Consider the following 14255-nt stretch of genomic DNA (forward strand, 5'->3'; position numbering starts at 1 on the left):
TTTCCCTTTTTTGTTCCTGTCCTTAATTTTTTAAGCATGAAAATGTGTCTCAATGTATTTATGTTGATAGTGCTTGTAATTAAGTGTATGAATTTGAAGTGTTTGTCATTTGATAAACTAAAGATAGGATTAAATGTTGTTAGACCAAAATGTTTCTTTTGCTCTCTTTATCCATGTCCAAACTTAAGCAGTATAGGAAATGCACAGTAGAGGAGATAGCAAACAATATATTATCAGTCTGTTTCTTACAAAGGATGATGTAGAATATGCATTTTTAGATTATCATGTCACTAGATATGACAAAACTAGATTGACATGAAGTCTGCTGCATTGAAACCCCTGTTTACAATCAATGCCTGAGGCTTTGGTATAGTTTCTGTCACTTTAGAATTAAATGAGGGTAAAAATTAAAATGTATTATTAAGATATATGGTACAAACAAGAACATAATCTATCTCATCAGCCTTTATCTGCTGGCATTTGAACTAGAACCACTGGTGACTTTGTAAAATCTCTTTTTCAGTGCACTAAAGTTAAATGGTTTTGGTTTTAGTCAGTTTTTCTTTCTTTAATGAAAAAATTTTTAGCAGTGTTTAGAAATATTTATTGCACTATTTGGTATTCATAAAAGAATGTTCTTAGACTTGAGTAACATACAATTGATTCTAAGCTTACTTATCATCAGAGAGTCTTATAAGTAAGATGTTTACTTCATAAAAGTAAACCTATATTCTTACTTCTTGAGTAAGCAATCAAGCTTAATCTCCTTAATGGCCTGTTTCTCTGTCAGATCAGTTTAATAATACAGTGAGGAAATGATTCTTTAAAAAGGACTGAATACATTAACCACTTTATGTTTCTGGCACATTCCTAAATTGATTCATGTCTTGATGTGTTTTGTTGATTTTCATTTTGTTTCTTCTGTTCTTTTTGAAAAACAAACAAACAAAAACAAAAAACATGAATCCATTGGGAAAACCCACTCCTTGCACATGCATACTCTATCTTCAGCAGGACCACTTACACAGGTTCACAGGTCTGAATCCATGCCACATTGAGTATTCTGTTTTTACTAATGTGAAGTATTACACAGGGTCCTAACAAATTATATAGCATATACCAATCCTGAAAGACTAGTTGTCATAAGTGTTGTGATACAAACTGCATAGTGCTTGTTCTGTGTTAGCCAAGTCTCTTGACCTAGTGAATTTCCTCACCCATGGAAGAAATCTTTATACATATATTTTGTTTTAATATATTTAGGGGAAGGTTGAGAAATTTATTTCTTGGTAAATGTTGTAAATATTATTTTAGGCTTGGGGATGTGCTGATTAAATAAAATTCTGAGATTGTTGTTCACATAGAACTTAATTAAAAATACAGAAATACTGTTATTTACAATAAACTCAAAACAAGGGTTAACTCATTGTGCCATTCCAGGTTATCAAGTTATGCCTAACCAGCAGCAAAACTACCAAGGAATCATTGGAGTTCAGTCACCGCAGAGTCAGAGCCTCATGGGAGGCCAGCCAAACAGCACTGGACCTCATATCCAAGGAGTGGTCATCCCCTACCCCTCAGTGCCATCATATCAGGTATGTTTTCTCTCAGAGCTGCTTTAAGAACAGGTTGTTTCAGATCAACTGAACCGATCAATAACTGTGTTACAGCTACACACCTAGCTTTTGAGAAGCTGAGAAAGATTCTAGGTTTAAAGCCAGTCTGGGCTTAACACAGAAGGCTCTATTACAGCCTGACTGCATTGTTATTTCTGTTCTTTTGTGTCTTTGCTTTAAATGTTTGGTTTTGGTTTGCGTTTTTGAAACAGGGTCTTACTATGTAGCTGACCTTGGCCAGCTTAGTGTTGATTGGGCATCCTGCACTGGCTTCAAGGGTATGGCCATTACACTCAGCTACTCTGTCCCTTTAATGTCCACAAAATGCTTTTGTAAGAGGACATCATCCAGGCTGGACAGTGGTGGCACAAGCCTTTAATCCCAGCACTTGGGAGGCAGAGGCAGGTGAATTTCTGAGTTCGAGGCCAGCCTGGTCTACAGAGATCCAGGACAACCAGGACTGTACAGAGAAGCTCTGTCTTGGGAGGGGGAAAAAAAGGATATCATCCTACAAGTTTTGTAAATTATTTGAATATTTGAACCACATTGATACTGGCCTGTGTTTTGCCAGGTACTGTGTTTCCAACTATACAGCTATATATAAGCAAGTGTTTTATTATATTGTGCACTTTTCTAAAAACTGCTTCTTTGGGGAGAGAGAGGAATGGAAAGGAAATAGAAGTGAGGAATAAGTCTTTGACATAATAAGATGTGGTTATGCTAGCCATCAGTCCATATTTGTAGCATTTGTATGTACGTGCCATTTCCCAGACAAGTCTACCATTTACTTCAGTCTCCAAAATGTTATTATCATATATTTAAAGTGCCATGAAGGGTTAGTCTAGTCATGGTGGTGCATTCTTTTCCTCTTACTATTCAAAAAGCAGTGTCAAGCAGATCTCTATGAGTTCAAGGCCAGCCTGGTCTACGTAGTGACTTTAAGGACTGCCAAAGCTATTGTAAGATGCTGGCTCAAACTCAAACCAAAGAAAGCCATCAAAGACTAGGCATGGTGGTACACACATTTAATCCCATCGCTTGGATGGTAAGGATATCTGTGAATTGAAAGCCAGCCTGCAGCTGGGTGGTGGTGGCTTATGTCTTTAATCCTAGCACTTGGGAGGCAGAGTCAGGTGGATTTCTGAGTTCCAGGACAGCCAGGACTACACAGAGAAACCCTGTCTGGAGGGGAGGGGGAGAAAGAAAGCCAGCCTGCTCTACATAATGAGTTCCAAGTCTGCCAGGGCTAATACAGTGAGACTTTGTCTCAAATAAATAAATAAATAAATAAATAAATAAATAAATAAATAAATAAATAAATAAATAAAGCTAATGTCATAGAGTCTGATTTATAGAAAGAAAGCCAGCCTGCTCTACATAATGAGTTCCAAGTCTGCCAGGGCTAATACAGTGAGACTTTGTCTCAAATAAATAAATAAATAAATAAATAAATAAATAAATAAATAAATAAATAAAGCTAATGTCATAGAGTCTGATTTATAGTTCTAGAAGGTTCACTATTCTCCAAATAAACAGATATCTTTATTGTGATATGACATAATTTTCAGGAATGTGCTTTTCCTTCTTCTTTAGAGAGTGACTAGTTGGCTTTCTGTTGCAACAATAGACACCAGGACCAAAGCAACTTGGGGAGCAGAGGGTTTGTTTCATCTTACAGCTTACAAGCCATGTATCAGAGAAAGAACTCTAACAGGGTAGAAACTTAAAGTAGAAATCATGGAGGAATGCTGTGTTGTGGCTTGCTCCTAGGCTTAAATACCTATTTTACATATGTAATACACCTTTAGAGGAATTACTTAACTCCAGTCATCTTATCTATAAAACAGGAATGCTGCCAGTCACAGTTGCACACACCTATAATACCAGTATTTTAGAGGCAGACCCAGGAGGACTACGGCCAGTTTCAGGCCAGCCTGGTTTACAACACAAATTTAAGGTCAGTTAGAATAGCAAGTCCCTGTCTCAAATAAGACCTAAACAGCAACAGAAAACAGAAACAGAACAAAAATTCCCAAAAATTTATGAAAGTACTTTCTTGGGTTGTTGGGATGTTTTAATGAGGTGATACACAGAGCATTTGGAACCTAGCAGTAAGTGCTCAGTAGTTTTATCCTTTTCTGTGGCCATCACTTGTGACATCATTACCATCATAAGTTATGTGTTAGTTACATTTAATAAAAACACAATAGAGCACTATAAATCAGGACTCCTTATTGTGCCTTGTAGTTTCTGAATTTGAAACCAGAGAGCTAAAGTAGATAGTGTTAAGGTCTTCCAAGACCATCCAGTCTCTCATGGAGAATTGGAAATTCACTTTCAGGTGCTTGTTGAGCTAAATGCTTTAGATGTTCTATCTCAAATCAGATCAGTTTGTCCTTGCCTATGCTAGAGACATCTCCAGCTTTTCTGATATAGAACTGAGCTACCTCAGAGCCATTAAATCATTTGCCCAGTGTTCCATAGCTAGTTAAGTGAGGAGATGGTGCCTCATCTGGACAACTGAAGCTCCACAGCTCTTGGTGTGACCTACTGTGCATCGTTGATACCCTCCCTAAGCCCTTGTCAGCTTTGCCTGAGGGAAAGTAGATGGCTCTTCCTTGTCATAGGATCATCGTTTTGCTTGGGCTTCTTTTTTAAAATAACTTTTTTTTTCAAGGATAAATCATCTTTCAAAATTGAATGCACTTAACCTATTTTATGATTCATAAGTCAGTCAAAGTTAGAAGCTGCCCCAAGGTCATATAGACCATTGTGGTGATGCTGTGGTGAGCTTGTTTTAACTAGTAATGCTTTACACATTTATAGGATCTTGGAATGAAAATCTGCAAGGCGTAGAATATTCTTTTTTTTATTTAAATTGTCTTTCAAATTTTAGGTTTCACTGCCTCAAGGTTCTCAAGGAATTGCCCATCAGACTTACCAACAGCCTGTTGTGTTCCCTAATCAGTCTAATCAAGGATCTCTGCCCACAACAGGAATGCCAGTCTACTACAGTGTCATTCCACCTGGCCAACAAAGTAATTTAAGGTGAGTGTTACTACAAAGCCTATTTCTCCTGGCTTCCCACTGTTCACCAGGCACATGGTGTGCTCCTCCACTGAAAGTTGACCAAAGGGCTACATTTAGCCGAATTACTAAAATTCATTTTCTCTTATAAAAAGAAAAAGTATGATGCTAACTATTTAATAGTTGTTTTAAATTTATTTCTTTCTATTTTATGTCTGTGTTTCTGCATGTATGTAAGTGCACCGCGTGCATGCAGTACCCAGGGTGGACAGAAGAGAGGGCATTCGATCCCCCTGGAACTGAAGTTACAGATGGTGGTGACCCTCCACATAGGTGCTGGGAACTGCATGTGGATGCTCTGCGAGAGCAGATGTGCTCTTACCTGCTGAGCCATCCTCAAGCCCCCTTTTTATTGGTTTTTAAATATTTGCATAAGCTATCATCCCAGCCTGTGAAGTAAAGCTATTATACAATGAAAATGGAGATTTATGTGAATTTAAAATCTTTGAAAATACTGTCTGGAAAGATAGCTTAAGGGTGGCTTACAGTAGTAGTCTCTAACTCCCAACTCCATGGGATCAGATGCCTCTGGCCCCACAGGTAATTGCACTCATGTGTACTTACCCACATGCAAATACCTACACACTGGAACTCACTATCAGACTTGCCTCAAAATCAGAGCTCCATCTACCTTTGTCTCCCAAGTGCTGGGATTAAAGGCCTGGCCTGGCATATTGTTTCCTTGTGGTCTTTCTGTGGTTACAATGCTGGGGTTACTCTCTGAGCTTTTCTCACTTCTTGGGACCTTCCTGACTGACTAATGCTAATTTGCTTGTCCTTAAAAGGATTTTTTAAAACACTTGATTGAATGAATTTTTCTACTATTTTACCTTTCAGTTTTTCCATTCAGAACTTGAGATTCTAAAGCCTAATATCTATAATCACAGAGGGCAGCCTAAATATACATAGAAACCTTTATTTTAGAACCCTTTGAAAATGCTTTGTATCACACAATCTTTATGAAATAATGATAAAGAAAGCCAACTTTAAGCCTTTTCCTGTAAGTGTACCCTAGTAACCCCTATATTTGTCCTAGTGGCATCCCAAGTGTGCCCTGGTTACCCTCAAGTGTGCCCTTCTAATCCCAAGTATGCCCTAATATCTCTGAAATAGCCCCAGTAACCCCCATGTGTGTCCTATGTGTAACTCCTATGTGTGCCCTTTTTCTCATGCATCCTTAATACAATTGTTAGTAATAAAGTATGTCAGTCTAATTTGTGTTGTTTGGTGCAGTTTTACTTTTGCTGCTATTCAAAAGTTAGTTTCAAACATTTAGCCTTTAAAAAATTAGTAAAAAATAGTAAGGCATAACTCCTCAGATATGCCAGCTGAATGTAGTCTTGAGATCTGTATAACTGTTAGAGTCGGGGCGCTCCTCAGTTGCTCCTGTGGAGGACCTGGATTGAGTTCCCATCACCTCTAACATGATTCACAACCTTCTGAACCTCTAGTTTCAGGAAATCTGAAGTCCTATTCTGACTTCCCCAAGAACCAGGAACACATACAGTGCAGCATATACATACATTTAGGCAAACAATAAATACGCATACAAAAAACTAAATAAATCTTTTTATAAAAAAAAAAAAAAAAGAAAACCTTTTTAAGGTTAGGAATAAAACTCAGTGGGAAGTGATATGGTTAGACTTTGCAGTGCCCTGAGTTTGATCACTGCAAAAAGAAAAGTGTGTAGACACACCCTTTTATCTAGGTACTGTATAGGCAAGAGGCAGAGTCTGGCACATTTCTCTCAGTTCCAGACCAGCCAGGGCTTGCTTCATATTGAGATCAAGAAGATGCCAAACATGGTGCCTCATGTCTTTGATCCCAGCACTGGGGAAGCAGAGGCCGGTAGAGCTCTGAATAATAGGCCAGCCTAGTCTACATAGTTCCAGGCCAGCTTGGGCTACAGAGTGAGACCTTGTCTCAAATATGAATGAATGAATGAATGAGGAAATAATCGGGTACACAATAATAAAAAAGGAAAAGTAAGATACGTGTTAAGGTGAGTTTCATGTTAAATGTTTTTGCCATAAGTAATTTTTTTAAGATTTTCTTATTTTATGTATATGAATACATTGTAGCTATCTTCAGACACACCAGAAGAGGGCATCGGATCCCATTAGATGGTTGTGAGCCACCATGTGGCTGCTGGGAATTGAACTCTTTCAGGACCTCTGAAAGAGCAGTCAATGCTCTTAAAACCATTGAGCCATCTCTCCAGCCCAAGTATTTTTTCATGAGCAAACTAGTATACTCTAACCTACAGTGGCAACCACAATATGGTTTTGTAGCAAATATCAGAGTAAGTACCAAAAGATTACAAATCATTAAATAAAAAGTATTCTTCTTATTGCCAAATTTGTCTTTTCAGAACATCTCATTTCCTCTTTAAAGATTGAACCCTGTTTGTTTGTTTGTTTGTTTGTTTGTTTGTTTGTTTGTTTGTTTGTTTGTTTACATGGGAGGGTATAATGTGGGCACACTAGTGTCGCGATCAAGGGACCTCATGCTGAGTGGACCATGTGTGTGTGAAGAAGAACAGCTGAAGGACTCTGTGGGCCAAGGAAACCTGAAAGTCTCCAGATAGTTGCTGAAGCTACATTATTTCCATAGTTCTCATATTCATGTAATATGTTCTGGGCATAACTAACAGTAAAGTGTGTTTGTGTGTGTGAGAGAGAGGGAGGGAGAAAGAGAAAACACAACATTTTTATCTTGTGAGCCATTTTTTTCAAGCGCTCAGGGTACTTTAATTCCTTTCTCTTTCCACTTATTTGAACTATTGGCTTACTACCACTTAAGCATTAAAGATAATTGTTATTTTTAAGGAATCATCAGCCTGAATTTCATATAAATCTATGTGTATGTTGCCAAGAATTAAACACAAAGCTCTTAAAAAATGCTGCATGCTATTATCATTGGACACTTTTAAAACATGTAAATATAAACAAATACATACAGAATCTTCGTGTATTCACACTTAACACTTACATTAACTATTGTATTTTCATCTAAACCTCTGCTTCTGCCTCCTCATCTAGAGTTTTTTTTGCTTTTTAGACTAATTTATTATTTTATGGGTATGCATGTTTGCCTGAATGTGTGTGCAAGCACCACTTGCATGCCTGTTACCCTTGGAGGTCAAAAGAGGGCATTGGATGCCCTGGGATTGGAGTTTTATACAGTTGAGCCACCACACTAGGAATCAAACATGTCCTGTGCAGGAGCAGTGAGTGATTTCCCACTGAGGCAGCTCTCCACATCAGCCTCCTGTAGGTACCAGGTACCATTTACTCCTGAACACTTCAGTGTATTTACCCCTAAAGAATTCTTTGAAATGCATGTGCCCATTATGCCATTCATACCGCTCATTATTATTATTTGTAATTCCTTAAGTAAGATGAGTATACCCCATAAATACTTAGTAAATTCTGTATGTGTCCTAAGAATTGCCTGTCTCTGGATTTGACTTATCATATCTATTGTGTTTTCTGACATTTATCTTTGTAGTTTCTACTTGATTGGTTGTTACGTTCAAACTAGTGAGTTTTTTTTGGTTTTTGTTTTGTTTTGTTTTGTTTTGTTGGGTTTTTTTTCGAGACAGTGTTTCTCTGTATAGCCCTGGCTGTCCTGGAGCTCACTCTGTAGACCAGGGTGGCCTCGAACTCAGAAATCTGCCTGCCTCTGCCTTCCATAGTGCTGAGATTACAGGCGTGTACCACCACCGCCCAGCTCAAATTGTTTTTAATACAATTATATGAGACAGTTCCAAGAAATGGTTGAAGTTATTAAGTAATACTTAAAGTTCTCAATAAGAAGATGACTAAATAGAGACTCTTCAGGCTAATATAAATTTAGATCCCAAACAATTTGTGAGTTCATTATTCTATAACTTCACATCATTAGCCTGAAAGAACTTGCTAAAAGAAAAAGTTTGAAGATTTACAATAAAGTTGTATAGTTTATAAATGCCATTCAAAGTATCTCAACAACTTAGGGTTTGGGTTTTTTTTATTTTTATTTTTATTGTTTATTCATTTTTTTTTACCTACTTACCTTCTATTTTATTAGAATATGTCAGATTTGTTGTCTTTATTCTTACTACTTTTTTGTTTTGTTTTGTTGGTTTTTTTTTTTTTTTTTTTTTTTTTTTTTTTTTGGTGGGGGCAAAGGCTTTTTTCAAAACAGGGTTCCCTGTGAAGCCCTGTTTATCCTGGAACTCACTCTGTAGACCAGGCTGGCCTTGATCTGCCTGCTGCTGCTCCCCAAGTTTTGGGGTTAAAGGCACGTGCCACCCCTGCCTGGCTTACTACATTTTTCAAGAAATTACATTTTCTTCTGAGTCTAATTATTATCAAATTGCTTATCCTGGTTTTGGGTTTTTTTGGTTGTTGTTTGAGATTATAATTTAATTAAATTTCTCCCTTCCCTTTCCTAACAAAGAAATGTTAGAATAATTTGTAAAATTTTCGGTGTTAAGATTAGGAGATATATTTTTAGTGACTTAATCAGTACAATGAACATAAAGTGTTTTTTATTGAGTGATCACAATTCAGAAAATAAATTAGGTTTAGCTCCTGCTAGCCCATTTTTCCTACATTTAAATAAACTTGGAGGAATGTTTATTTCAAAGATCTTCAGTCATTTGTATCTTATTGTGCTGTTTTCTGTGTTTGGTTTTTTTCACCCTATAGCTCTGCAGTCAGTTACTTACAACATCCAGGATCAGAACAAGTACAATTTCCTCGAACCACATCACCATGCAGTTCTCAACAGCTCCAAGGCCACCAGTGTGCAGGTAAGCCTAGAGGGCTGATGCAGAGGACATCTGGCTGGTTCTCAGCTGGCTGGGTGGTGACATGTACTCCAGGGTCTCGCCCGCGTCCTGTGTTGAGTCAGGTTGTTGTTTTCCTTTTCTAATACTAGGTTCATTCTTCTGCCTTCGTTCTCCCCTCTCTATGGGGTTAGTAATATCGGGGGAACCTTTCCTAAGCTTTCTTGATTCTTTAGATTTTTCTGGGTAACCAAATAGGCCTAAGGCCTCAGCTGCTGCCTTTTTACTAACATCTAGTGTATCTTCCTCCTACTGTAACAAAATCACGTAGCCAGTTGTCTACTGGACATCTCTACCCAGAAGTTCAAACACATGTCAGACTCAATATTTTCCTCCCAATTTTACTTACCATACCACAGCTTCAACCAAGTGACCAATGCAGAGGTCTCAGACTCATGCTTCAACCAAGTGACCAATGCAGAGGTCTCAGACTCATCACTCTTCTGTGTCTCCCGTAATACTCAGAAAGTCCCTATTTCATTACAGCTAGAAGCTTCTTTCCTTCCCCCACTGTGCTGATTTTAGCGTTCTTTTCATGTTTGCAGTAAATCTCTTAAGTATTTTGTTTATGTTTTCCTCAGTTTCATCTATTTCCTCAACACAAAAATTAGTACAAAATTATTGTCCTGAAACAGAAATTTCTTCGTGTCATTCTCTGACTAAAAAACTGTCAGTTAAGAGGACTGACTATTCTTCCAGATGACCCTGGGTTCTGTTCCTAGCACCACAGAGTAGCTAACATCTGGCTCTAACTCCATTGTTAGGATTTTGTTCTCGTCTTCTGTCATCTTCAGATACTACCTGTATGTGGTACATAACACATTCACACAGACAATACCTTACACACAGCATTAAAAAAAATTTTTTAAAAAAATGGAGAACTCAAAATGTACTACCTTGTCTCCTCCCCTGCTAGAAAGGGCATGTGTGCTCAGATATGCAGAACCTTCCTTCATATACAATTTTTTCTTTTCTTTTTACCCCTGTTTGGACTGAGTGTCTCTTTGTAGCCAAATTAGCCTACAACTCACTCTGCCTGAGGCTGGCCACAAATTCAAGGCTTTAGGTCTAAAGGATTCCTGCTTTTTATTATGTTTTGGCTTTTTGATTTTTTAAAGGTTTTGTTGAGCTGGGCGGTGGTGGCGCACGCCTTTAATCCCAGCACTTGGGAGGCAGAGGCAGGCGGATTTCTTGAGTTCGAGGACAGCCTGGTCTACAGAGTGAGTTCCAGGACAGCCAGGGCTACACAGAGAAACCCTGTCTCAGGGGGAAAAAAAAAAAAAAAACAAAGCAAAAAAAGGTTTTGTTGTTGTTTATTTGTTTTCTTGAAGCTTTGGGCTTCTGTGTATTTGAAGTAAGTTTATACTATATAGATACATAGACCAGGTTAGCCCAGGCATGATTCTTCTGCCTTTGAGTTCTGCCTTTGAGTCCTCGGTGCTGGGACTCCAGGTTTGTAACACCATGATCTTCTCCAAAGGTTTTGTTTTAATGCCTTTTTAAACACACACCATTTGTATGCAGCAGTTTCACTAGAGCTTAAATCTTATTTGCATACATAGTTATAAAAACTAATTCTGAAATGTGGAATTAATGTTGTTTTCCTAGTGTTCCAAATAAAGATTAGTTGCTTAAAAAAAAAATGCACTGGTCTCAGTGTGCTAATTATCCTTACTTCCAGCTATGCCCCAGCAGCCACCTGGTGGAGGAATGGTGATGATGCAGCTCAACCTACCAAGTAATCCCCAGTCTCAGGCACACTCACCCCCACAGTGGAAACAGAACAAATACTACTGTGACCATCAGAGGGGGCAGAAGTGTATGGAATTTAGCAACATGGATAACATTGTCCAGGTAAGATAGTGTGTTTGTTACCTGTTCGTTTTTTGAGTTGGGGTCTCACTGTGTAGTCCTGGCTAGACTGGAAATCATGTTGATCTGCTTGCCTCTGCCTCCCTAAGAGTAAAAGTATAAACCACTATTTGTAACTTGGTTTGCTGTTTAGAAACAACATTTTCTCACATACCATGACTTAACATTGAATTTGAAATCCTAAAAATAATAAAAGCCTGCCTCCAGTGACAGACCTCCTCTAGCAAGGCCACACCTTCTAATCTTTTCCAAATAGTTCCACCAACTAGGTTTCAAGCATTACAATGTGAGTTTATGGGATCATTTCTTATTTAAATCACCACAACACTTAGGAGTTGGCACCAGGAAGACAAGGAGTACTAAGTCGTCCCTAGCTACATAGTGAGCTGTGCCTTACTGTGTCTACTTGTTCTTGTTGAGACCTTGTCAACAAAAAACAAGTGAAAATTATCAGCGGATGCTAAAATCATTAGGTAGAAGTATTAACGGGCCTTTAAAGTAGACAGGTGAGGTGTGTGACTTTGAACCTAGTCATCAGTTGTCACAATCAGGAAAGGCAGATCAACCAAACATTTACCTTTTTTTTTTTTTTTTTTGGTTTTTCTAGACAGGGTTTCTCTGTGTAGCCCTGGCTGTCCTGGAACTCACTCTGTAGACCAGGCTGGCCTCGAACTCAGAAATCCGCCTGTCTCTACCATCACCCGGCTACCTTTACCTTTTAATGTGGTATGTGAGGAAGGATAAGCTCACCTAACATCTTTTATCAGAGAATGACACAGAGTAATTGAACCTAGCCAAGCAGTTGTCCACACCTTTAATCCTAGCACTCTGTAGGCCTAGGCAGGCAGGCAACTGAATTCAAGGTCAGCCCAGTCTACCTAGAGAGTTTCAGGCCAGCTCAGGGGTAGGTACATGATGAGACCTTGTCACAAAAAAATTAAAAAATAAAACTTTTTTTTTAAACCTAAATTTAATCAATAGTTTTGGGTCTGGAGGTTTATTTATAGATGTATAAAATAACAAATTACATGGTATTAATAGGCTGTTGAAGAGAAATTATCCTTTTTGTAAAACATTTTTATCTTTTAACTGTTTATTTTATGTGTATTTATGTCCATGCACCTGCATGCCTAAGACCCTTGGAAACCAGAAGAGGGTGTCAGATGACCTAAAACTAAAGTTGTGAATCATCACGTGTGTGCTGGAAGTCAGATCCAGATCCTCTAGAAATGCTGACAGTAGTCTTACTTGTTGAGCCATCTTTCCAGCCTATTTCAGATTTGGTGTTTTGCTTGATTATTTGTTTAGCTTTTTATTGCTGCATTGTGAGTTTCATATCATGCATCCCAGTCCCTTATTTCCTCATCTCTTCCTGCCTGCCCTCTGCCCTTGTAACCTCCCCTCCAATAGGAAAAAAAATTCCCACTATAGAAGTGTATGTGGCAGTGTGTCCTACAGTTTACCCTTTTTTCCACACTTCTTTGTTGTTGTTGTTTTTGGCTTTTTTGAAACAGGGTTTCTCTGTGTAGCCCTGGCTGTCCTGAAACTCACTCTGTAGACCAGGCTATCCTCAAACTCAGAAATCCGTCTGCCTCTGCCTCCCAAGTACTGGGATTAAAGGCGTGCACCACCACCGCCAGGGCATATTTATCAAGAGACTCTCATATCATGAAGTCACATAACTATATATACAGGAATAGAGAAAGTAAATGAATATAAGGAAGGTGTAACCTGAATGTGGTGGTACATGCCTGGAAACAGCACAAAAGAGGCAAATTTGGGAACATCAGCAATGAGTTTGAGGCCAGCCTGGTTTATACATGAATTTGAGGCTAGCAGGGCTATACAGTAAGTGCCAAAAAAGAAAAGAAAACATTAGCACCATTTAGGAAATATAGTCATTATTGTGACTATTTTCAAAGGATGAAATCATTTTGAATGAAATTTTATAAACATTTGGTTTAGAAAAGAATGAGATAGGTATAATATATTCTTCTTGTAAAAGCAGCAACATTATTGCCAAGTTACAAAGCAGGTATCAAAAATATAGTCTATTCTTGTTTTTTATAGTAATGATGTGTGAGTGCATGCTCATTGTGCATAATGACTTTAACTTTTTAACAAGTATCAATTTATGATTCGGTGAATACGTTTTTTCCAAAAGAAAATTTTCCAACAGCCTGCCCCAAGTGTGACTTCATTTCCCCTCTACTGTGATTGCAGCCCAACCCTCAGCTCAGCAGCCCCATCCTTTCTCCAGTGCAGTCACCTGCACCAGCTCAGCTGTCCACCCTAAAGACCATCCGTCCCTCGGGACCACCACTCTCCATCATGTCCCAGTTTGCTAGACCTTTTGTTCCTGGACAGGGTAAGTGTTCATGAAACTAGTCATAGCTTCAGAGAACTGTAAGCCAGCCTGACGGCACCCATCACTCTTCCAATGTAACTGCATCCATTTATTTAGTTTGTATGTGTGCATACATGTGAGAGCCAGAGGACAGCTCTCGGAAGTTGGTTTTCTCCTTCTGCCATACACTCATGTTGTCAGGCTTGGTTCCAGTGCTTAATTAGGATGTCCTGAGTTAAATTCACAGCAAGTACATGGTAGCTCACAACCATCTGTAATGGGATGTGATTCCTTCCTCGGGTGTGTCTACAGACAGTATATGATAAAGAAATGAATCTTAAGAAAAAAAAGAAAAAAGAACAAGAATGAGTTGCTATTTTATGCCCACTGGAATAACTATGACCAAAAAGATTGTCAGCACCAAAAATTAAAGATTCAGAGAAGCAAATAAATATACATTGGGGGTAAGAATATAAAAGAATAAAGGCGCTTTGGAGAA

The 14255-nt window shown here is 38.4% G+C and overlaps 1 protein-coding gene across 1 annotated transcript in view; it reads left to right on the forward strand.

The window, feature by feature from the left end:
* The window catches only part of R3hdm1 (R3H domain containing 1), a 123466-nt gene that overhangs the window by 103830 nt on the left and 5381 nt on the right, over window positions 1-14255 (forward strand). Inside the window, 5 exon segments of the mRNA XM_052201243.1 lie at window positions 1441-1595; window positions 4513-4664; window positions 9398-9501; window positions 11219-11391; window positions 13633-13777. Of these exon segments, the coding sequence (XP_052057203.1) occupies window positions 1441-1595; window positions 4513-4664; window positions 9398-9501; window positions 11219-11391; window positions 13633-13777 (729 nt within the window).

This window comes from Apodemus sylvaticus, chromosome 12, assembly GCF_947179515.1.
Source record: "Apodemus sylvaticus chromosome 12, mApoSyl1.1, whole genome shotgun sequence".
NCBI classification, from domain to species: domain Eukaryota; kingdom Metazoa; phylum Chordata; class Mammalia; order Rodentia; family Muridae; genus Apodemus; species Apodemus sylvaticus.